Source organism: Bos javanicus, chromosome 15 (assembly GCF_032452875.1).
Source record: "Bos javanicus breed banteng chromosome 15, ARS-OSU_banteng_1.0, whole genome shotgun sequence".
NCBI classification, from domain to species: Eukaryota; Metazoa; Chordata; class Mammalia; order Artiodactyla; family Bovidae; genus Bos; species Bos javanicus.
In genome coordinates, this window is record NC_083882.1 from 37,441,664 (window position 1) to 37,466,950 (window position 25,287).

The 25,287-nt window shown below is 45.8% G+C and overlaps 1 protein-coding gene across 1 annotated transcript in view; it reads right to left on the reverse strand.

The window, feature by feature from the left end:
- Positions 1 to 415: 415 nt before the first annotated feature.
- Positions 416 to 25,287, reverse strand: part of INSC (INSC spindle orientation adaptor protein) — a 72,843-nt gene continuing 47,971 nt past the window's right edge. The window contains exons 7-11 of the mRNA XM_061440715.1: positions 23,868 to 24,046; positions 12,941 to 13,007; positions 10,146 to 10,301; positions 8,574 to 8,650; positions 416 to 1,044 (exon numbers count right to left, since the gene is read on the reverse strand). Of these exons, the coding sequence (XP_061296699.1) occupies positions 916 to 1,044; positions 8,574 to 8,650; positions 10,146 to 10,301; positions 12,941 to 13,007; positions 23,868 to 24,046 (608 nt within the window). The 3' untranslated portion in view covers positions 416 to 915. The remainder of the gene's footprint in view (positions 1,045 to 8,573; positions 8,651 to 10,145; positions 10,302 to 12,940; positions 13,008 to 23,867; positions 24,047 to 25,287) is intronic.

Consider the following 25,287-nt stretch of genomic DNA (forward strand, 5'->3'; position numbering starts at 1 on the left):
TCCAGTTTTTCCCAGCACCACTTATTAAAGAAACTGTCTCTGCTCCACTGTATATTTTTGCCTCCTTTGTCAAAGATTGACTGTAGGTATGTGAGTTTATTTCTGGGCGCTCTCTTCTGTTCCACTGATCCACCCATATGTCTGTTTTGGTGTCAATGGGTTAAGTTTTGATTACTTAATACCTCATCTGAGGATACCATTTACCATGAGGTTAAAAAAAGCAAGCCAAAGGAAACTGAGTTCCTGGGGCTTTGGAAATCTTTTGCCTTCTCACTAAATCACTCAGAACTTGACCCATTTACACAACTATGAAGACCATATAAGCTTCTATGCAGTTCTAATAGTTGAGAAAGTTTTTGTGGCATGAAACTTTGGGGAGCAAGACCTTAGTCTAAGACATAATACAATCAGAAAATTCAAGAAACATTTTATATTACATTTATTAAGAATAAAACTAGAATTTCCTTCCAGTATAGTCTGTCCAACTATGAAATTCATTTACAATATTTTAGAAAGAACAAATCTAACTTTAAAAAAAACTGCTGGGCAGCTAAAATACTCTGGTTCTCAAATTTTTTTTTAAAAGGATGCGAGATTACATATTGAGAGTAGAGAAAGCAAGAGGAAGTGAAATCACCCATGACAATCTGTCATATTAGACATTATGCATTTCAACATCTGCAACTAAAAGGTCACAGAAGTCAAAAAATTAAAAAAAAAAAAAAAGACTCCCAAAGACCACAGACTGCCTGATGATGTTGCCAGAACATTTAGCCCTCTGTTCATTTCACATAAAAAATAAATTAAGTATAAATAAGGAGGTGAAGGGCTGGTGTATAATCAGGTACGTTCACAAGAATGTACTCAGATAGGGTCTTGAGAATGATGCCGAATGTCTTTTGTCTCACACACTTGCTACACAAAACTCTCCTCCATGTTGCTGCAGAGTAAGAAAGAGTCCACAAGCCGGGGCTGGACCAGCTGCTGGAAGTCAGAGTCCTGGAGGCCTTCGGGACAGACACCGGCCAGTCTACGCAGAGCAGCCTAATGAGAAAACAGAAGAGGTCACACTGGGTCTGCTCAGGTTCATGTAGGCCTGCAACTTCCCTGAGAGATGCATTTCAGTATGTGGCTTGTTTATCAGCCAATTTGAGCTCACTGTCACCTTGATACCTTAGTGGGCTGGTCCTTTTGGTCACCTAGTCACCATAGCAACCTTATGACACAGTCACCTTGCTTCATTGGTACTTTGATCTCTAGGGTGGATGTCTTCTGAAAGTTTTCATGGTCTTAATGATCTTGCCATCTTGGTTTTTCAATCATCTTAGGAAACTGATTGTTTTGAAGATTTGTCATTTTAAGGATTTGGTCAATTTAGCAACATATTTAAGTTCAAGATTTATTTATCTTAGAGACTAGAACTGCCAGAAGCATTAGTGGAATTATATTCTCACTTCCAGGTCCCTAGAGGGACATTAGAACAACAAGGACTATTCATTCATCCATGAATTCAGCAAGGTTCTAAAGTATTTGGAATGGAGAGGAGGGAAGAGAGAGAAGAAACTATGTCATAAAGTTGAAGGAGATGGAAATTCTGCCACCAAGATGGGGATGAACAGGAGAAAGAGGTGCAAACAGAGTGAAACCAGGTCCCCATGCACTGAGTGTCGCGCTCTTCCCTGAGTATGCCATCCTATTTTATGTCCATGTGCCCTTACTCCGATTTTCCTCTTGACATGAAACCCCTACCCACTCTTTTCTAGCCAGCAGGTGTACTCATCCTGCAAGGCCTGGCCCACCGTCACCTTTTCTGTGAAGCCTTCCCTGATTCCTGGAAGCAGAGAAAATCCCTCCCTCCTCTGTCTACCTCAACCTTCTCACACTAGACTGCAATTGTTATTTAGGTGTTCATCTACCACACCAGACTCTAAGCTCCTCAAAAACACAGACTGTTGTACTTTTTGCTCCATCTACAGCAGGCAGAACAAGGCTTGCTACAGGACTCAAATAAATAATAAATGTTTGCTGGGGGGAAAAAATGAACAAATGTTAAACTGAGTTTTACTGCTAGAGCAACCTTTAAACTATAAATGTATGCTGTGTACCTACCCAGACCTCTTTGCTGGTTAGCTGAAGCCATGCACACTAAGTGTTCAATGAATATTAATTCTTTCCCTCTACTCAAACCTAAATGCAGCAGGGAACAAGATGGGAGTTTAAGGATGCCCTTCCCTTGGAAAACCAAGAGGAGACTATCTGGAATGGCAGAGAAGCAGAGGAGGAAGAATGCAAACTCTTCCTGAGTATCTACATAGTACTGCATTTCATCCCCATAGGATACAGCAAGGTAAGTATCATGATCTCCAATTTAGAAATGAGACTAAGACTCAGAGAGGGAAACTGACCTTCCCAAGACCACACAGCAGTCCAACTCCAGGGCCCTCAGACCTAAACCTAGGCAGGATGCTGCAAGCCCAAAACACTAGCTTATACTGAGTACAGAGCAAACATGTAGCTCATTACCTAGACATAAGAGGTAACCTAGTGCTGAGAAATCACCAAGTTACTGTAAAGAGAGGATGGCTTGTCTATTGGACTAACAGGCATTGCCATATCCAAGCTGGATCAAGGATAAGGGCCATGCATCTCTGCTCATGAGCAGAGTCTTAGCCACTGGTGGCAGGAGGGAGATCCCAGGAGACTGTCTCTAACTAGTGTGTCCTGCCCCTCCTGGGTATGATGTCCCCAAGGGCTAAAGGCTGAATTCCATTACCCTTTCTGATTCCTCTTGGCTCCAATTGGGAGAAATAACCCCACTGCCTTCAAGGTGTCACTGTAAAAAATGGAATCAGGGATCTTCCACAGATGCAAGAATATGAGGCCATCTGCCGGGAGCCGGCATATTGCATACTGAGTGCATATTGCATATTGAGTGCAGCACTTTCCACAGCATCATCTTTCAGGATCTGGAATAGCTCAACTGGAATTCTATCACTGCCAGGAGCCAGCATGAGGAACTCCGCCCATGACAAAGGTCATGAGGAAGGAGGCTCGGCATACGCAAAGGCTCCGGGATCGAGCTTCAGGAGTCCCCCCTGGAAATTCCCGAGCATCTATCCCCAAAACCAGAGTCTGCCTACTTTCTGCTTTGTGCTTTCACCTACATCTCTGACTTTACGGGGGGCTGTCTCCGACTACCTCTCTCTGAAAAAAGAGTTAGCTTACAGCTCCAGTTAATAATTCCTGGGTATGACAGTGTTTAACCTACTAACTCCTTTGGAAATCCTCTAGCCTGCCTGAATAGGTTTTTCCGGCCACACGTGATTGTTCAGAGCCTCCCAACTGTGAGAGGCAGGAGATGTTCTAAACTGTCTAAACACAGATTCCTTTGAGTAGTTAAAAGATTGATTAGAAATTGTATTGGTGAAGGGTTTTTCACTTATTGGGCCAATGTTTGCTGCTAAGTCTCCATACTCCTTACCTACTGTGTCCTTGGCAGTGTATTGATTGATATAATGTGTGTATAGAAATGTAAGTAATGGCCTCAATGTTTGTAACCTTGGACCCTTGAGTTAAATCTTTTCTTGACTGAGCTCACCTCACCTTTGCCCTATAGGAATGCAGCTTTGTCCAGTGCTTTTTTGGAGGCTGGTGCCTGACTTTGGAATAATCACCTTTAGAGAAAAATAAGTTTCTTAAAATGTTAACAGGCCTCCTGGCCAGAAGATGATGTAAATCACCTGAACTTTTGCATATGATAAGTTTGAAAACCTGGCTTCGATTAGAACCAGGAACTGCTGTCCTTGCATGACTCCACCCCTTCCCCCATTATCCTCTATGCACAACTTAAGGTATAAAAACTACTTTGGAAAATAAAGTGCGGGCCTTGTTCACCGAAACTTGGTCTCCCCATGTCGTTCTTTCTCTTACCTTCTGGCTGAATTATTCAGCCTCTTTTCTCCACTGAATTTCCTCACTGAGCTATCCTTATTTCAGCCTCTTTTCTCCACTGAATTTCCTCACTGAGCTATCCTTATTCTATTACTCTTTATATCCTTAATTAAAGTTTAATTAAGCAGTTGTTTCCTGATCCTCGCCGACGCCGTCCCCGCTTTGAATTCCCTGGATCCACCGGGGCTGGACCCCGGCAGCCATCAATGTATTTTACATTATCAAGGGTAAAAATAAAGCAAAAGGAAGACAAAGAAATAGAAAATAGATCCATGAAAAGAAAAAATGAGGTAGAAGGAGGAAATTACACACAGAGAAAAAGAGCATCAGAAAAACAGAACAAGAAGGAACTATAAAAAGAGACATAGATGAACTTGGAAAGAAAAGAAAGTAGGCATGAAAGGGAGATGGAGAGAGAAAGAGATGGTATCAGAGAAAAAAAGAGCACACCCTGGAAACAAGAGGATAATAAGTGGGAGGAGGTGAGGAGGGAGATGGGAGAGGACAGGGGAGAGGACCAGGGGGGTAAAAAGAATGGGGGGAGCAGAGAAAGAGAGAGAAAAATCCCTAAGGGAGGAGGCAACCTTTAGAGGAAGAGAAAAGCAAAAACAAAATATGAGAGAGAATTAGACCCAAAAAACCACAAAGGCAAATAGACATCCTCCACTCCCCAGGGTCCTCAGAAAGTGTGCAGGGCATGGACCCAAATGACCCCAGAGCACCCCCTCCTCAGGGTCCAGGAGCTCAAAGGACCTCTCCTGCCTGAAGCCTTTTCCTTGGCCTCTCCTTTCCTCGGAGGGTTGTTAATAGCCAATATTCCCAGGACCTCATTCCCAGACAGTCTGAAAACAGCCAAGTCTTAAACAAGCCCTGCAGCCCTCTGACAGCTGCTTCAATAAAGAAAAATCAATTCTGTTTGCAAGAGGCAGTCTGTGTGGCTGCTTTTCCAGACGTGGGAGATGATAAATGAGGTGTCCTCCCTTCACCTGAAGAGTGCCTCTGCAACTGGGAAGAAGGCTTAGGGAGGGCCAAGAGAGGTACCCCCAACTCCACCCATTAGGCCAGGCTCCAGGTGACCCCCAGCTCACCAGCCAGGCGGCATAGAGCCCCGTCTGGGGGTCAAATAGTGAACACCCTCCAACACTGGGGACCGGGGGTGGGCAGACAAGTCCACTGGTTCCTCAGCCAGGCAAGCAACAGTCACCAAACCTAAGGTCCTATGGAAACACAAGAGCTGGGAAAGAACCCCAGCCCTGAGAAGCTTCTAGGGTAGAGGGTGAGAAGTACAGAACCCCTCCCATGAGCCAAGGTAGCATGACTGGGCCATTAGGCATAAGGGGAGAAAGCATGGCTGGAAACAAGAAGGTCTGGGCAAAAAGTCAAGACCTTCAGCATCAGGCAAGCCTCTGTTGGAATTCCAAGGGCCTCCCTCATAACACGTAGAACACAGGATAACACAGCCTGCTTTCTACTGGGGAAAACAAAATCCAAGCAGGCCAGCCCAGGCACACACCATGTACTCCCTGCATTTGAGCCTCACAGAGGAGGATTTTGATCCGAGCCTTGAAGGGAGTGTAGGCAGAGCTGTAGAGAGGGCATCTGCCTGGGACAAGGGACAAAGCTCAGTGTCAGGGTGGTTCAGGGCACTCAGACCTGAGCTGGAAAGGGCCTGGAGGCAGTTGGAGGTCTTCAGAGGTCAGAGCCAGGCTACAAAGGCTGAGCACATGGACAGTAGGCCACAGGGAAGGGGGCCCCAGGGAAGGGCTGCTCGTGGAAAGGTCCTGATTGTAAACTGTCATGAGGAAAATTAGGCCAGCAGCCACGTTAAGGATGGATTCTGGAGGAAGGGCCTCTATTCACATCCAAAAACCTGTCCACAGGGAGAAATTTAATCCCTTTTCCACCGGAAAGTCCTTCAAGTGATGGAAAATAGAGGCCAAGCCCGTCTATGTGCTCTTTTTCAACCTAATGATAAAGATGGAAAATGAGTCATAATAAGCCCCCATGTCTGAATGAAGCTTTATAACTGCTCAACATTTCTTTAGGGTCTGTTCAGTGTCAGGCAGTTGCTGGCCACCCAAGTTGTGAAGATGCAGCAGTTGGGACCAATGACTATGCATTTGCAGGTATTAACTCTCTCCACGTATTCAGCAGACCAGATAGAATTACAGTCTGTGGAGGAAAAAGCAATGAAAAATATTATATCTTTACATTCACTGCCCTCCAGTTGAATGAAATAGCCTTTCCTTCAGCTGTGAATGCAGTGACAAACCAAGAAATCTCAGCAATAACTGTTACTTGTTCACCAACAGCAATCACAGGGACTTTTGTAACTGAGCAGGACCCTGGGTCAGGTAGATCCAGATGCAGAAGGAATGGAAACCCACTCCAGTATTCTTGCCTGAAGAATTCCATGGGCAGAGGAGCCTGGCGGGCCGTGAGATCGCAAAGAGTCGGACATGACTGAGTAACTAACACTTTCACCTTCAGGACCCTATGGAGCCTTTGTGGAACAGCACATCTCTCCCCCCATATCCTCTATCTGCCTCTTGTCTGTAGAAAAACTTTAGTCTCCTAGACTTCCCTGAGTTCCAAAGAGTACATTTAATCAAAGAAGAGAGAAATGCAGAAAGAAAAGGAAAATAGTTAAGCAAGACAAAATGATGATAGTTAAGCCATTAAACAAAGTCAAAGGCCTTTAGTTTCTCCTCAGTGGATGTGTGTAATATTCTGAGCCATGTCCTTTGAACTGGTTTACAGATACTGAAACCCCCACCAGGTGGAAGAAGTTAACTCTATGCTGCCCACGTAGACTCTCAACCAGTTGAAATAAGAAGGGTGATGATGCTAACTCCAGATAACCTAACCACCAACCAATCAGGAGAATGTCCATTAGTTGATCACACACGGCACAAGCCCTCCTCCCTTATCCTGTCTTGAGAAACTTTCCCTGAAAGCCTTTGGGGAGTTTGGGCCTTTTAAGCACTGGTTACCTGGCCTCCTTAATTGGCATCTGCAAAAACACTGCACTTTCTTTCTCCACAAGCCAGTGTCAGTGGAATGGCTTTACTGCCCATGGGCATATGGACCCAAGTTTGGTTCAGTAACAATTTCACATCCCATTACAGTTTCTGGAGGTACTTTCAACATTATTTATGTTCATTGCTAGTCAAGACTCCATGAGTCCAACTCCAACATCCATGAGTTGGTTGGGTGGCATCACCAACTCGATGGACATGAGTTTGAGCAAGTTCCAGGAGTTGGTGATGGACAGGGAAGCCTGGCGTGCTGCAGTCTATGGGGTCGCAAAGAGTTGTATGCAACTGAGTGACTGAACTGAACTGCTATTACTATGTCACCTGTTTAAATAGTCTAATAATTATTTTAATATGATTGCCCTCCTTTTAATTCTATATATATTTACTTTATGCATGATAAAAACTAATACTGAAATGGGGTCCATAAGCTTCACCAGCTTGCCCAAGGCACAGAAGAGATGAAGTTTGTTCTGCATGTACCAAAATAAAAGCCCCATCAGAGCTGAGGTTTTTTTCTTTTTTTCCCCACATCTGTCATCCCCAAAGCCTAGAAGAGTACATGGCCCACATAATCACTCAGCAAATATTTACTGAATAAAGTTTACAGCACTTAGTGGCCTACCCAATGTTACACAGCTCATTAATGGCAAAACCAAGACAGGTGTGTCTGACTAAAATGCCTGCTATTCCTACCACCACACACTGCCTGTTAGGAGCTCCCAGAAATGGGATGGGATCAGTTTGGGAAAAAAAAAGGATGGGGTGAGGAGGGGCTTTATTGTGAAACAGCTTGCAGAACCTCTAGGTCCATCCCTTCTCCTACACAGTCTTTGAGGGCCAATCAAAGATCTTGCACCCCCTTCTAGAAGTTAAAGGGCTTTTACAATGGGCTTTCCTGCTCCTGGATGCTTCCAGCTGCTCTGCTTTAGAATTCGATGCAGCCTAGCAGGGAGGATTACAGAGACAAGGCATCTGTTCCCCATCTGGTGCTGTTGGTACTTTCACGGTGGACCCAAGCATCAAGAAGTTGGGTAGGGACCTCTCAGGACGTGCTAGCTTGGTTGGGTGAAGATCCTGGGGACAGGCCAAATAATACTTTGTCCTGCCCTGCCCTGCCCTGCTCCACAAAGAAGAAGGGAGCTACGAAGCTGGAAGAGCACCAGTAGAGGGGCTCTACCTGAGGAGGAAAGGAGGCTTTCTTACAGTGTCCTCTTTGGAACAGGCAGAAGACATCAGACCCTAGCAACCACATGCTACAAGCACCACAGCATCACCAACACCACCAGCATCCTGCCAGCCAGCCCCTCTGGTCTTGACCTGCTATTAGATCCCCCAGAACCCCAAAGGTTATAAACATGTGTAATGGAGGTTCTCCTTTTACCTATATGACCTTGCATAATTTTCATCACAATCTTATGAACTTAGTGAAACAAGTATTATTCTTGCTACCATTTTAAAGAGAAAAGTGGAAACCCAGAATAAGTTGCCTGTACCCAAGTCAACCGTGGCATAGCCTGATCCCCTGGTCCCTGGTCTGCAACCCCAAAGCCCAGGAAGGAAGAGGCGGGGAAACTGGGAACTCACCAGGCAGGCCACCAGCACGGCGTCGCTGCTGTTCCTCTCTGAGGGCGAGCGGCAGAGTTCAATGAGGCGGGACATACCTGCAAGAGACATGGGGAGACCCTCACACCTGGGTCAGGATGGGTGCGGCCAGGCCTGACCCAAAGGTGTTCCAGTCTCTTACCACAGCCCTCTGCGTGGAGCCAGGTGGGTAGAGGCAGGTGGCTGCCAATTGATAGGGAAAGGGATAAACCCCTCTGAGGAGTCTGTGGGGGAGACTTTCTGCTCCCTCAAGTGTAAATGAACCTTGGTCAGGCCCAGAATTAGCTGCAGCATCAAAACCTTTTCCCTGAGCATCAGCACACTGGCAGGATGGAGCTCCCCCACAGTGGAGAGGGACGAGCCACAGGAGATACTGCAGGTCCTTCTAAGAAAGAACTTCCCATGCAGGTACTTTATCAGAGCTAAACTCAATGTTTACATCTTAGTACCTTTTTCTTCCCTAATTGCCTATTTGAGTCAGAAAATATATTGTGGCTAAAATTAAAGAAGACTACAGATTGAGTAGGCTAATATTTCCTAAGCCTTTACAGAGGAAAGTAAAATAAATGATCTTGTTCTTCAATACAAAATGACTTCTCTCAAATTCTAAAAACAACAGGGAAAAACTCATAAGATAGTAATAAAAAGTATGCAGACAGATTCTTGATGTTTATTCTCCATAAAGTCACTATGGAGCCAGGACTCTATGCTGCCCCAGGGCCACCTCTTGCTGTCCTCCAGTGCCTGGATGGTCAGGAACACTGCCATCTCCTGCCTCCACCTGGGGCACTCCTTCTTAGCCTTCACACCAGAATAACTCCTCAAACTACAGCTAAGGATTCATTTCTGTGTTAAAGCATTATTTGCCCCACCCAGGTAAATGTAGACTACTTCCTCTGTGTGCCAATCATGCCATCGACATCCTTTGAGCATTACATGATGCTATTCAAGTGCAAACTTTTCTTTCCGTATCTGTTACCTGCATTAGATTATAAGCCACTGTCATCAGGTTGCAGTTATAACCAGTGTTTTATGCCCAGCACTCAGAACAGAGCCTAGCATAGAGTGGGTGCTCTGGAAACATTTGTTGGGTAAATAAATGACGGACTAACTGAATGAAGGAATGAGTGAGGGATTTAATGAGTAAGTTATGAATGAGATAATGGTGGATAAATGAAGTAATGAATGAATGACCAAAAGGATGAATTAATGAGTAAATGAATGAGTGGCTAAGTAAGTAAGAGTAGGTGAATAACTGAATGAATGAATGAGGAAATGAATGAGAGTATGAAAGAATGAGGTCCTCATTAACAGGAAGCCCCTAAGTCAGTCACTCTCTGACCAACTTAAACCTCTCTAGACTCCTTTTCTCTCCAGCCTCAGCCCCAGGGGAAAGGAAGGTCACTTGGGGCACACCCTGGAGCCCCACACCAGCGTTTCCTAGCACAGCCAGCCCTGCTCTGAGTCATCCATCGCCACCACCACTGTGAAATCAGGACTGCTCCCAGCCCGAACCACCCCTCCACCACCCCTGCCCCAGCCAGCACCACTCACAGCTCAGCCGCACGGCCTCCCGTGCCACATCTGGGTCTCGGCTGAGACGGGCCAGGGTCACTGCAGCCTTTTGCTGGACTCTCTCGCAGGCCGCCACCTCGGCAGGGGTCCCAGACCGTGGCTTCTCAGACAGCATGCCCATGATAAGTTGGACCCCTGAGTGGAAAGCGAGAAACAGTTGGTAGCTGCCTGAGCAGGGCCAGCTGGATGGAGTTGTAGGCTCAAGCCAAGGCTGTTGGGGTGACTCAGGGGTCTCAACCACAGGAGGAACCTGGACAAGGCCATGTCTGCTCCATCTGCCCTGAGGGTGTCTCTGCCTCCACATACCAAGACACTATACTTGGGAGGGACCTTTGGTCCTTTTAACATTTTTTTAATGCTATCACTGAGCTTTTACTACATCCCTGATGCTGTGCTAAATACACAGTAAATGCATGATCCCTAAAACCTCCTAACAGCCTCAGAGACTAAGTACTATTTATTATAATTCCCTTCGAGGCCCAGAGAGAGGCGAAGTATGTTGCCCAGGGTCGCGCAGTAAGTAGCTAGGGATGAGAACTCAGATAACTAGTTACCCTCCATCACTGCTTCACTTCTGATGCTGGAGCATCTGAGACAGGTCCAGGGGTAATGGGTCTCCCTGGTGGGAGGTGACCTACCCCTAGGCTGGATAATCACTAGATCAGATGTCTTAGAGGGGTTTCATGACTAGAAGAGGGTGGAGTAATCGGACTGAGATGTTTAGGCTTAGGTTTGGTCAGCTGAGAACCTCTCCCCTGAAACCAGAGCTGTGGTCTGATTGTCCTGGGTGTATACTGTGACCTGTGGTGACATAAACAGGGGGCACCAAGATTAAGAAATTTTACAGACACCTCATGGTCAGGGTTCCCATAAAGAAGCCATTTTCCAAACCCTAACCCTAACCCGGCTTCGTACCTGGAGCCTGACAAAAAAACAGTTTCTCTTATGCTAGCAGGTGGGCACTGTGAGGACAAGGGTGTTCGTCCATTTCCTGAACAGGTGTCTCCTAAGTGTCAGAATAGTGCTCAGCTCAAAGGTTTGTGAATGAACATCAAATGAATGAATGTGGATGTATTCATGTGAGAAGTCTTGCAATTGTACAAAACACAAAGTTTCCTTTAAATATATATAAATCTTATCTACAGAAAGATAAGATGCAATGAAATTGGGGCTGCCAACAAAAATCCAGAATGTGTTTTCTAAGTTCTAGCCAGGCTCAGTGCCACAGAGTCGCCCAAGAGTTGAACGGTGTTACAGCTTAGAGAGCAGGTCCCAAAGCCATGTTCCGTCCCCAACATTCACTCCAGTTCAGCCCCAGCCACTGAGGGAGAAGCAAAATTAGCTGGAAGGACACCACTGATACCACTGATAAAAATGAGCTTGTACTGCCCTGGCCCGCCTCCCAGTATAAGGGTGACCAGTGATCACAGTTTCTGACCTTCTAGCAGGGCCCATTCATCCACCAACACTCACACACAATTCAGGGCAGGACAGAGACAAAATCATCAGGCTTCAGGGCAAGGCATGTCAGAGTCTCAAGTGTCTTGAGTGGAGGATTGCCTTTCACAGCACAAGGCTTGCCCTCTCCAGACCAAGGAGTTCTACAGTCTTCCAGTGGTCCCGGGCTGAACGACCACCACTGCTGAACCCTCAAATTCTGCCCCACTTTTGTAAATAGTTCCTTCATCAAACTCTCTTCACTTAAACCCTATGAGATGACCACTGTTTCCTGAAAGAGCATATACCCATAGCACAGAGCTCATTCTGTGCCTAACACTCTTCTAACAAGCCTTCTATTAATCCTCACATCATCCCAGTGAGGTGGATATTACTATTGTTTCGTTTTGCAGATGGAAGAATGGAGGTCACTAGTAAGTAACAGCCATGCAATGCAGCCAAAAAAAAGTTTCTCATTATTAGCCCGATCACATAAAATTAACACAAAAAGATATTTTTTCAATAGAGTAAGGGGAATGGAGAATGTATACATGTATTAAAACAGCAAGGCAACCTGGGAGAAGGGGGCTTAATAGGAGCAGAGGCAGCTGTCCAGGCTCCCAGCTCACTCCTCCTCATTAGCATCTCTTGGTTTCCAACTGGTTGCTAATTGCTCCATTATTTCTCAGTCACAGGAAGCCCTCTCCACTCCTATCCCAGCTGCAAGGCAGCCAGCTGATCTGCTTTCCAGTAGAGACCATTTAGATCAGATCCTGGGCACCTCACCTGGACATGGTGACACTCTCAGCGCGAGGTGGGAGCAAAGGAACAAGAGGAAACAGATGATCTCAGGTGAGGCATCCAGGGATCCATCTGCCCTGACCCCACCCCCCACCCATCAGCTTTCTCCCGTGGCCAAACCCAGTATGATGAGAATAATTTAAAGTTGGAATGTATCCTTTACGGGCATAGGTTTTTACTTTTGGATCCTAATGAAGTCTCTGTCTTCTCCTCAACACACTAATTAAAATAGCAGCTGCCATGCTTCTACCTTGGATTTACCTTATCTTCTTCCCTGCTTTGCTTTCTACACCTGACATTCCCTATCTTTTGCTCCATGTCTGCCTCCCACTAGATCAAAGTGCTATGGAAGCAAGCAAACATTTACCTATTGGCCCATTGCCCACATAAGCACACATTCATGTGCCCTTGCAAATGGGGAGACCCACGTGTACAAATTTACATACCTACACAGAGGCCTTCATACAAACACAAAGGCACAAGGGCCCACAGAGCCGCATAACCCATACAGCATGCACGCCGCTGAAAAGACATACCGTTCTCCTGAATAATGTCGGAGGCACACTGCTCTAGGACAGACATGTTTGCCAAGATGGTCACAATCTGAAAAAGAGAATTGAGAAGCTAAGAAAATGGGAACTCCTGAGCCAAAGGTACTCTGTATAGGTAGGTGAGTCAGGGGCTACAAAACTTTCCTTTAGCCCATGACTCCTTACAGTCTACCTGGCCCATCCTTCCATGGTATTTTCTTCCATCTTCACAGGCTTCTGGCACTCAGATGTATTTCCCTAGTGACTGAAGCCCATTCATCAGCATGTGGCCCTAGGACAGCCCTCAGGGGCCCCAGGACACCATTGGAGAGAACAGAATCACCTGAATGAAGATGGAGCCTCAATCACCTTTCAGCAGGATCCCTTTGCACCCAGACCCTGGAATGCAGACAGAATTGGCAGGTTCCTGGCTAGCCCCTGTCTTGGATTGGGTTCTCTCCACCCCAGCTTCTTGCCCTGATACTAAGCCCCACCTATTTTAAACCTGAAATGAATGGAGACTAAGGTTAAGATAGAGATCATGACAAGGAAACTAAAGGCAGCATTGCACCATAAACTTCAGGTATTGTATGGAATCTGATGAGGATTCATGCTCTGCTACACTTTACAAGCCTGTGGACTGCAAAGCCTTGCTTGTCAGTCATGGCTGAAGGACTCTGCCTGTAGGAAAGGAATGCTGATGCCAGGTAAACACTGAGCCTTGGTTACAACTTCTGGGCTGAGCAGCCAACAGCCCACCCCAGCCCTACCCCCTGGCATAGTCAAGGTTGTACAGAGAACTCAAAACTGAAATAAGGGATGGGCCAGTAAGGGACTTCCTGTAGACCCCAAACTGTAAAGGGTGCCAAACACCACTGGAATATGTTGGAAACGGGGCACCTGTTAACCCAGATGCCACTCATGACACTGAGCCTAACATTAAATTTAGCAAAATGAAAATTCACCCGCTTCCATGGAAATGGACAGTACTCTCAAGTAGTAATTAAAATAAATCATAAAATAACACTTTTCCTTGGTGGAGGCTTATTTCTCTGCAAAGCCTGTCACACGGTATAACAGAAGTGGAGGCCGTGCCCCACCTCTGGAGAAGCAGCTGACAGTCTCCTGACACAGTTCAAGCAGCTTAAGTTCTGAAATGGGATAATGATCTTCACGACCCAGATAATCACGATAGTGTGATCACTCACCTAGAGCCAGACATCCTGGAATGTGAAGTCAAGTGGGCCTTAGAAAGCATCACTATGAACAAAGCTAGTGGAGGTGATGGAATTCCAGTTGAGCTATTTCAAATCCTGAGAGATGATGCTATGAACGTGCTGCACTCAATATGCCAGCAAATTTGGAAAACTCAGCAGTGGCCACAAGACTGGAAAAGGTCAGTTTTCATTCCAATCCCAAAGAAAGGCAATGGCAAAGAATGCTCAAACTACCACACAATTGCACTCATCTCACATGCTAGTAAAGTAATGCTCAAAATTCTCCAAGCCAGGCTTCAGCAATACATGAACCCTGAATTTCCTGATGTTCAAGCTGGTTTTAGAAAAGGCAGAGGAACCAGAGATCAAATTGCCAACATCTGCTGGATCATGGAAAAAGCAAGAGAGTTCCAGAAAAACATCTATTTCTGCTTTATTGACTATGCCAAAGCCTTTGACTATGTGAATCACAATAAACTGTGGAAAATTCTGAAAGAGATGGGAATACCAGATCACCTGACCTGCCTCTTGAGAAACCTATATGCAGGTCAGGAAGCAATAGTTAGAACTGGACATGGAACAACCGACTGGTTCCAAATAGGAAAAGGAGTACATCAAGGCTGTATATTGTCACCCTGATTATTTAACTTATATGCAGAGTACATCATGAGAAATGCTGGACTGGAAGAAGCACAAGCTGGAATCAAGATTGCCAGGAGAAATATCAAACACCACCCTTATGGCAGAAAGTGAAGAGGAACTAAAAAGTCTCTCAATGAAAGTGAAAGTGGAGAGTGAAAAAGTTGGCTTAAAGCTCAACATTTAGACAACAAAGATCATGGCATCCGGTCCCATCACTTCATGGGAAATAGATGGGGAAACAGTGGAAACAGTGTCAGACTTTATTTTGGGGGGCTCTAAAATCACTACAGATGGTAACTGCAGCCATGAAATTAAAAGATGCTTACTCCTTGGAAGGAAAGTTATGACCAACCTAGATAGCATATTCAAAAGCAGAGACATTACTTTGCCAACAAAGGTCCGTCTAGTCAAGGCTATGATTTTTCCTGTGGTCATGTATGGATGTGAGAGTTGGACTGTGAAGAAGGCTGAGTGCTGAAGAACTGATGCTTTTGAACTGTGGTGTTGGAGACGACTCTTGAGAGTCCCTTGGACTGCAAGGAGATCCAACCAGTCTATTCTAAAGGAGATCAGCCCTGGGATTTCTTTGGAAGGAATGATGCTAAAGCTGAAACTCCAGTACTTTGGCCACCTCATGCGAAGAGTTGACTCATTGGAAAAGACTCTGATGCTGGGAGGGATTGGGGGCAGTAGGAGAAGGGGATGACAGAGGATGAGATGGCTGGATGGCATCACTGACTCGATGGACATGAGTCTGAGTGAACTCCGGGAGTTGGTGATGGGCAGGGAGGCCTGGCATGCTGCAATTCATGGGGTCGCAAAGAGTCGGACATGGCTGAGCAACTGAACTGAACTGAACTGAACTGAACATGGTATTGACTAACAAAGAGTATTATCTAGATTTTAATTGGTTCAATATTGGCATATTACTCTGGATAATAAATTCAGATAACAAATCTCTTAAACAGGAAGGGAAAAGTATGACACATTGATAGAGTATCAATCCTCTCCATTTCCCACTAAACACATTTTAGAAAGGGACATGTCTCCTTAGGCTGTCATATCCGCCATCCCAGCTTGGACCCGGCCAGGGGCCTGGGTGGGTAAGCATGATGGGGAGGGTAGCCAGGGGAGGGACAGGACAGGTGCCATAACCTTCATCCTGAAGGTCACTCTGCACCAGGAAGTATTTCATGAGGGGAGTGACAAACTCCTATTTGCATTTTTGAAAGATAATAGGACTAAAGAAGTGTTTGTCTTTGGAAGCTCTTTTTCCCCACCCTTTCAGGATTATGAGTGTTGGTGGGCTAAGTGAAAGAGGTAGAAGAAAAATATAGGTAGAAGATGCAGCCAAAAGCAGAAGGCTCCTAAGAGGCCTAAAGCACACAGTCTTGTGAGGAAGGAGACACAAGGCCAAGCCTGTGCCAGACTGGAGTTCACCTGGCCTTCTCTGGGATGTGAGTAGGAGTATGGTGCACGCCCTTGGTTCCTGCAGCATGGGGACAGTGATCCTCCAACCATGACCAGCCTGGCTGCTGAATAAAGGTGGTTGCTTGACATACAGAACCAAAAGAGAAGAGAGGAAGGGAGGGAGGGAGGGAGAGAGGACTCCAGGAAGGAAGGGAAGAAGGGAAAGAAAGGCAAAATAAAAAAGGAAACCTTTGTCTGCAGCATCAGGTTCATTACACAGCAGTTATTAGCTGTGTCACAGCACAGGCTGGTCTTTGTGTCAGACTAATTTAGATCCTGTTAATGAAAATTACTTCCTCTTTACAGAACCTGTACCCCATGTGGTTTTCTGAGGTGCAGATGAAGTATTCAATTAAGCACAATTTGAATAAATGCCAATTAGGCCCTGCCTTGAGCCCCCGCCTTTGAAACATCTTTGTCTGTACCTACTGTGATAGAAAGGAAAAGGCAGATCCACAACATTCCTCCTTACAGTTGAATCCAGAGTTGGGATTTTAGGGACAACTGGTTTACCTTGTTAGCTATACAGTAGCAATGCTGTCAAGGGACAGAAGACAGGAGCCAGATGACAGTTTTCCCCCTGGCCCAAGCCAATTCATTCCTGTCTGATGATTTTTTAATTAAGTCTTATTCCTCCTGAGAGGGTACTGATCCCTCTATAGCTATTTGTGAATACAGAGGGTATCACCCTCAAGAGAGGCCCTAGGTAAGAGACAGTATAGCATAGCAGCTAAATGCATGGACCAACCTCTTCCAAATCTGGGTTCTATCATCATTTTCCATCTGATCTTGACCATGTTACTTAACCTTTCTCTGCCTTGTTGAGCAAGGAGTATTCGTTTTCTATTGCTGCTAAAACAAGTGACCACAGACTTAGTGACTTAACCCAACATAATTTTATCTTGCAATTCCGGGGGTTAGAAGCCTTTAGTGGGTCTGATGGAGCTAAAGTCAAGTGTTGACAGAGCTTCATTCCTTCTGCATGGAGGCTCTCGGGGAGAATCCGTGTCCTGTTCTTTTCCAGTTTTTAAAAGCTGCTCAGACTCCTTAGCCTCTGCTGGCCCATCACTCTGACCTCTGCTTCCTCAGTCACATCTCATCCTCTGACTCTGACCCTCTGCCTCTTTCTTACAAGAATCCTTGTGGTACATTGGGCCCACATAGATAATCCAGGATATTATTACTAAACCAAGATCCTTAACTTACTCATATCTGAAGATATCCCTTTTGCCATGTAAGGGAGCCTACCCAGGTTTTGGGGATTAGGATGTAGACATTCTTGGAGGGGGCATTTTTTGGCCTACTGCAGAAGAGAAAAACAAGAGAACTCATAAGACTGTGATGAGTATTAAGTGAATTAATGTTTTGTCAAGCACTCAGAGCAGCTGTTGGGACTTCCCAATGGCTCAGCAGGTAAAGAATCTGCCTGCCAATGCAGGAAATGCGAGTTCCATCCATTGGCAGGCGGGTTCTTTACTACTAGCACCCCCTGGGAAGCCCAGGTCACTGAGATAACTCTCTAAAGCTTTGACAACCATGTCACCTTCAGCCTTGAGACCAGCCAGCAGAAGCCCTTTATGGCCTCTAAGGAAGTACTTCTCTGCCCTGCTCCCCTCCCTCCACACCACTTCCCTCCATCAAAGAACAGAAAGAATCAAGACAAGAACAGTGGTTTGAAGGATGAAGGGGTCTGACAGAGAGAGAGTGTGGGCTCTTGAAACACACTTTCTCCTTCAAGGCCAGCAAGGCAAGGGGTTCAGGAGAAGACCCAGCCCTTTTCCCCCTCCTCTCTCTCCCTCTGATAGGCATGGAGACCAGCAGGGCACCTGCCTGATTCCCAAGACAGACACTGCTCCCACCCTCTGGTCCCTGATCCTTTCACGACCAAAGAGGTGAGACTGGAGGGCTGAGTTCTGGGCTCAGCAGGGAGAGTCACAAAGGCCATAGAAATGCCTTAGATGTAGGTCCCAAGTTAAAGGAGAACTGAACCAAAACACTCTGCCTAGGGATTGCATCAAGGCTGGGCTGTCAGCCTCACAGTATTAGAAGCATGTGAACACCAGACCATGTTCTCTGGGTTTAGTTTTCCCTTGACTTTATAGGGAAGGGTTTTGGGAGCCGAACAGGCCTGGGTGTTGTGATCCTGGCTTAATCTAAGCCTCTCTGGATAGTAGATACGCTCATATATTCAAATACAAACAAATTGCTTTATAGTCCCCTACACCACTCTCTCTCTTCTTTTGCTCTCTCATACACACACAGACACACACACACAGTACGACCTTCAGAAACCCACACACAGATTGAAACAATCACACACCATGCATTGACTCACACCACATTACATTGACCTCCACATTAACCACATTTCCTGACTCCACTTCCGTGGACCCATCCCAATGAGTATCACTTTGTTTCCAACTACTTTACAAGCATTATGCCACCTAATCATCATAATGACACAAGAAGGGAGGAAATATTAGTATCCTTATTTCACAGAGGGAATTGTGGCTCAGAGAAGTTAAGCAATTTGTCTAAGGTCATACAGCTAGGAAATGGGATCAGCATTTGAATTCAGGTCTGCCTGAACCCAAAGCCTGTTACTGTTTCTACCATGTCATATATGTGTGTGATAGGGCTGTATAAACTACAGAGAGCTTCTAAAATGTAAGTCAAAATTGTAATCTTCAGTAACTGGCATTTCTGATAAATGGACTTCTGATAATTATATTGAAGGAAGAAGTGGCAGCCCACTCCAGTATTCTTGCCTGGAAAATCCCATGGAGAGAGGAGCCTGGTGGGCTACAGTCCACAGGGTCACGACGCAACTGAGAGAGTCAGACACAACTGAGCAACTGAGCATGCAGGCATGATAATGATACTCACAGCAAGGGCTCAGAAATGCTACAAAATCTGGACATTCTAAAATGCCAAACAGATAGTGTATCTTCATGGAAAGTAAATATACCAGCACCCTTTACCTCTGTGAAAGCAATTCATCTCTAAAGGTTACAAAGTCATGTTCAGTGAAAATCTGTGCTGTGAGTTAGACAAGATAACCACATCCCTTTCAGCCTAGATTGTCACATCTTGACAGGTAGGCAGAGGTGAGCCAGCCCTGTACCCACCCTATTGTCATGCCTGTAACCGTTTACCCTGGGCAGCGTGACCCCTTGAAAATACTTCTAGGGATGAAAACACAATCCACACAGATGGCTTGTTAGATAGGGAGTGCTTCTGAATGTTAACTGCATCCCACCCCCCTCCATTAGCAGGGGTTGGCAGTGGGCAGATGGTGGTAGTGGAAGAGCCCAGGCCCCAGGCGGCCCTCAGCCCCATCCACACTCCAAGAGTGGGTAGAGGACAGGCAAACTGAGGCTATCGTGGTTTCTGGGGACCAGTTAAGTAGACTCAGTTTGCTGGGATGATGGAGGGGTTCTTGCTGAGGTGTTCAGAGGAAGGTGGACAAATACAGTTGCAAGACCCAGAGGCTCTGCACAGCACTGGCGTCATTGGCAGATGCGTTACCGGAAGCCTCGTGGGCATTTAATCTCCTAAGTGTTTCAGGAGGCAGTAAGCACTTCAGAGTCTAATTCGTCTTCTTTGTCTTCATTACTGGGAGCCCTCAGATCACCTTAATCCTCCCTCTGCCACAGGAAAGAGACATTTGTTTCTTTAATGGGTCCTCTCTCACTAGCTAAGTGGTTGCTCTGAGTCAGGGCGGAAGGTGAGGCCGTCCTGAGGATGGTGGAGAAGAGCCTGGCTCAGCTGTGGGGAGTTTAGAAGGGGTTGGGGGTAGGGGATGGGGGAGACAGGGGAAACACAGCCAGAAAACGTCAGAATCCAGATTCAGAAAGAAATGTCATCATCATAGAACCTGACCACATTCTCCATTCTCACCCCACTTGGAGCACCTCCTTCTTAGGGATCAGTGAGGTTCCAAGAGATAGACTATCACTCCTCATGATGAAAAAGGGTCTGTGCACATAAAGCCACAGGATGTCTATGCTGGAAGAGACCATCCCCCTTTACAGATTAGGATGCTCCCCTCTGAAGGTGCCCCATTCAGGGCTGAGTACCACACACTCAAAGGCCAATCATAACAATCACATGGACAGAGGCTTTCATTTATGTAATACTTCCTATGTGCCAGGAATGGTACTAAAAGCTTGTATTAGTTTACTCAATTCTTATTTTATTTCTAGGAAATATGTATTGTTCAACCCCATTCACAGATGATAAAAATTAGGCTCCAAGTGAATTGCCCAGTTACATGATTATACAGCAGAGAAGCTTTGAAGCCATGTCATCTGAACCCCTCACTCCTGTTCTTTCTGCCTTACTATTGGATCTTGTATGAGATGGCTAGAGTTGGCTATAGAAGAGGCACTTGAAAGGAAAGGGGCCTAAAATTGTGTCCGGTAGGTGAGAGACCCAGCAACTGGAGGCACCCAGCTGAAGAAAAGAAGAGGGGGAACAAGGCAGATGACACAGAGTTAGCCCTCCAGTGGCCTCCACCCCCCACATAGCCGAGCACAGTGACTGCAAATGGCTGGCCCTGCCTCATCAGCCAAACAGCCAAAAGCCGGCCCAATAAGCCACCACTCGATCTATTTGCACTGTCTTACCTGGTCTCTATGGAGGTTGTCCAACTAAGAAGTGAGAGATTAAACCAGAAAGGAAGTCTAGAACTACATCACGCAAGGCTTGGAAGGACAAAGTGAGGATTTTGGATAACTTGCTATCTACGCTCTTCCTTATAAGATCAAGTTTGAAAAACAATGATACTCATCACTTGTTAAGTAAGGACAAAGCATCATATGAAGTCCTTTACATGTATTTTATCTCACAATGATTGTGCAAGGTAGACCAACACCCAAGAGGCTGTGACTTGCCCAAAGTCACCCAGTTAAAAAATGGTCCCAGACAAGATCAACATTCAGTCTGACCCCATAGTCCCACTATTTCCTCTTTATTTTCAGAGATGGCAGCAGATAAGAGTCAAAGACCAAGGTCTATGTCAGGCTAGGATTTAGTGCTGGCTATTGTCAGCCCTAAATAGCCACACTCTAGTAAGATAATGTTCAAAAATCTCCAAGCCAGGCTTCAGCAATACCCGAACCGTGAACTTCCAGGTGTTCACGCTGGTTTTAGAAAAGGCAGAGGAACCAGAGATCAAATTACCAACATCCGCTGGATCATCGAAAAACCAAGAGAATTCCAGAAAAACATCTATTTCTGCTTTATTGACTATGCCAAAGCCTTTGACTGTGTGGATCACAATAAACTGTGGAAAATTCTGAAAGAGATGGGAATACCAGACCACCTGACCTGCCTCTTGAGAAACCTATATGCAGGTCAGGAAGCAATAGTTAGAACTGGACATGGAACAACAGACTGGTTCCAAATAGGAAAAGGAGTACGTCAAGGCTATACACTGTCACCCTGCTTATTTAACTTATATGCAGAGTACATCATGAGAAACGCTGGGCTGGAAGAAGCGCAAGCTGGAATCAAGATTGCCGGGAGAAATATCTATAACCTCGGATGTGCAGATGACACCACCCTTATGGCAGAAAGTGAAGAGGAACTAAAAAGCCTCTTGATGAAAGCGAAAGTGGAGAGTGAAAAAGTTGGCTTTGCGCTCAACATTCAGAAAACAAAGATCATGGCATCTGGTCCCATCACTTCAGGGCAAATAGATGAGGAAACAGTGGAAACAGTGTCAGACTTTATTTTGGGGGGCTCCAAAATCACTGCAGATGGAGATTGCAGCCATGCAATTAAAAGACGCTTACTCCTTGGAAGGAAAGTTATGACCAACCTAGATAGCATATTCAAAAACAGAGACATTACTTTGCCAACAAAGGTCCGTCTAGTCAAGGCTATGGTTTTTCCTGTGGTCACGTATGGATGTGAGAGTTGGACTGTGAAGAAAGCTGAGCACCGAAGAACTGATGCTTTTGAACTGTGGTGTTGGAGAAGACTCTTGAGAGTCCTTTGGACTGCAAGAAGATCCAACCAGTCCATTCTAAAGGAAATCAGTCCTGGGTGTTTTGGAAGGAATGATGCTAAAGCTGAAACTTCAATACTTTGGCCACCTCATGAGAAGAGTTGACTCGTTGGAAAAGACCCTGATGCTGGGAGGTATTGGGGGCAGGAGGAGAAGGGGACGACAGAGGATGAAATGGCTGGATGGCATCACTGACTCGATGAACATGAATTTGAGTGAACTCTGGGAGTTGGTGATGGACAGGGAGGCCTGGCGTGCTGCAATTCAAGGGGTCGCAAAGAGTCAGACACGACTGAGCGACTGAACTGAACTGATTGTCAGCCCTATGATATGGGAGATACTCTCTTAAGTCTCAATATTCTTATCTGTAAAATGGGGCAGATACTGCCAGCCTCACAGCATTAGCAGAACCCTCATATGCAAATGCTTATATTCAGAGTTCTCTCTGAATGGGGATTTCTGTGGCTGCCCTTCCACAGGGGATTCTCAAGACAAGAAAGAATTGATGAAGTACCATCCTGCTTCTTCCCTTTCATGTCCTAGACAAACATTTACAGAAAGCATCAAGGGTGCCCACTCTGGGTTAGGGGCCCAAGAAATCCTGGGGAAGTGCAGAACATGGACCATGCCCTCAGGGGGATAAATTGACTTGAAATAACTGGCAAAGAATAAATATCACTGGAAAAGTCAACACTGCATTGTGAGGTGTGGCCTTCAAGGAAAGGAGGATCCCAGAGAGCCAGGGCTGTCTGGGAAGGCTTTCCCAGAGTTGCTGGGGTGGGAGCTGGCACGTGAAGTTATGGCAGCTTTGACCAGGCAGCAAGGCTAGAAGAATCAGGTAGGACTGGGGAGCTGGGACACAGACAAGGATGAGGTTAGAGGGTCATCTGACACGGAGCTCAGGCATCTGGTGGGATTCACAGAGAACAAAAATGCACCAGATCCACCACCCCCACCTCTGATAGGGAAATGGGAGGCTGAACACAGCAGAGGTGGGTCAAGACCGACTCCCATAACCTCAGAGGGCAAAGGCCCTTGAAAAGCCCCTTACTCAATATTTCAAACATATATAGTAGTAAAATCATTTTTCCCCAAACAAAACTTTTCATGGAATTCAAATATACAAAAAAAAAAAAAAAGAGAGAGAGAGAGAGAGAGAGAAACTGATACAGGGGCTGAGGTCCAGAATCAAGGGTCTGCTCCAAGACCCTGTTTCATGGAGGCCAGGAAAGGAAGAAACTCACAGCAGGTACAAGATCAGACAGCCAGGAGCCCACAAAGCTGGACCCAGACCTTTGGAGGAGGTTCAGGGACCTTCCCATGGTGCCTCTCTGCCTCCTAGGATGGACAGATGGAGACGGAGGAAGGCCTTCTAGAGGTTGGGATGGGAAAGGGGATGAGCAGGGGACTTGTGGAGATGCTCCAAGGGCATGAGGCACGTGGAGAACACATTCCTTCACCTTCCCCAAGAACACAACTAACAGCACTGACTCTGTGCTGCAGGCCATGCTGACTCCAGAACCTGAGCCCTGGCCCCTGCCCTCTGCCTTCACACGTACAGGCTCCAGACATGGCCCCCTGAGCGGCTCACCTGGTCCCGGGTGTAAGGTGTGTCCACTCTCTGCTTGTCGCTGCAGGCCTCCAGCAGCACGCGGATGGCATTCAGCTGCAGGAGCATCTCACAGGCCATCGTGTCAAAGAAGGTGATGTTGGCAAGGGCCGCCGAGGCCAGCAGGAAAACTTCCCCAGACGAGGCCTCTTGGCATAGTTCTAGATGGTGAAGAGGAAGAAAACAGCTTCACTGCCAAGCGCTTTCATATCAGTTACCTCATCTGGTTCCCACAATAGCTCTGGGAGAAATTTTGGAAAGCTGTTATAATTTCCATTTTACAGATGAAAAAAAAAGTAGTTACTGGAGAGGGAAATGTATCTTTCAGAGTACCAAAGAATAGCAAGAGGAGGTAAGAAAGCCTTTTTCAGCGATCAATGCAAAGAAATAGAGGAAAACAATAGAATGGGAAAGACTAGGGATCTCTTCAAGAAAATCAGAGATACCAAAGGAACATTTCATGCAAAGATGGGCTCGATAAAGGACAGAAATGGTATGGACCTAACAGAAGCAGAAGATATTAAGAAGAGATGGCAAGAATACACAGAAGAACTGTACAAAAAAGATCTTCATGACCCAGATAATCACGATGGTGTGATCACTCACCTAGAGCCAGACATCCTGGAATGTGAAGTCAAGTGGGCCTTAGAAATCATCACTACGAACAAAGCTAGTGGAAGTGATGGAATTCCAGTTGAGCTATTCCAAATCCTGAAAGATGATGCTGTGAAAGTGCTGCACTCATTATGCCAGCACATTTGGAAAACTCAGCAGTGGCCACAGGACTGGAAAAGGTCAGTTTTCATTCCAATCCCAAAGAAAGGCAATGCCAAAGAATGCTCAAACTACCACACAATTGCACTCATCTCACACACTAGTAAAGTAATGCTCAAAATTCTCCAAGCCAGGCTTCAGCAATATGTGAACCCTGAACTTCCTAATGTTCAAGCTGGTTTTAGAAAAGGCAGAGGAACCAGAGATCAACTTGCCAACATCCGCTGGATCATGGAAAAAGCAAGAGAGTTCCAGAAAAACATCTATTTCTGCTTTATTGACTATGCCAAAGCCTTTGATTGTATGGATCACAATAAACTGTGGGAAACTCTGAAAGAGATGGGAATACCAGACCACCTGATCTGCCTCTTGAGAAATTTGTATGCAGGTCAGGAAGCAACAGTTAGAACTGGACATGGAACAACAGACTGGTTCCAAATAGGAAAAGGAGTACGTCAAGGCTGTATATTGTCACCCTGTTTATTTAACTTATATGCAGAGTACATCATGAGAAACGCTGGACTGGAAGAAACACAAGCTGGAATCAAGATTGCCGGGAGAAATATCAATAACCTCAGATATGCAGATGACACCACCCTTGTGGCAGAAAGTGAAGAGGAACTAAAAA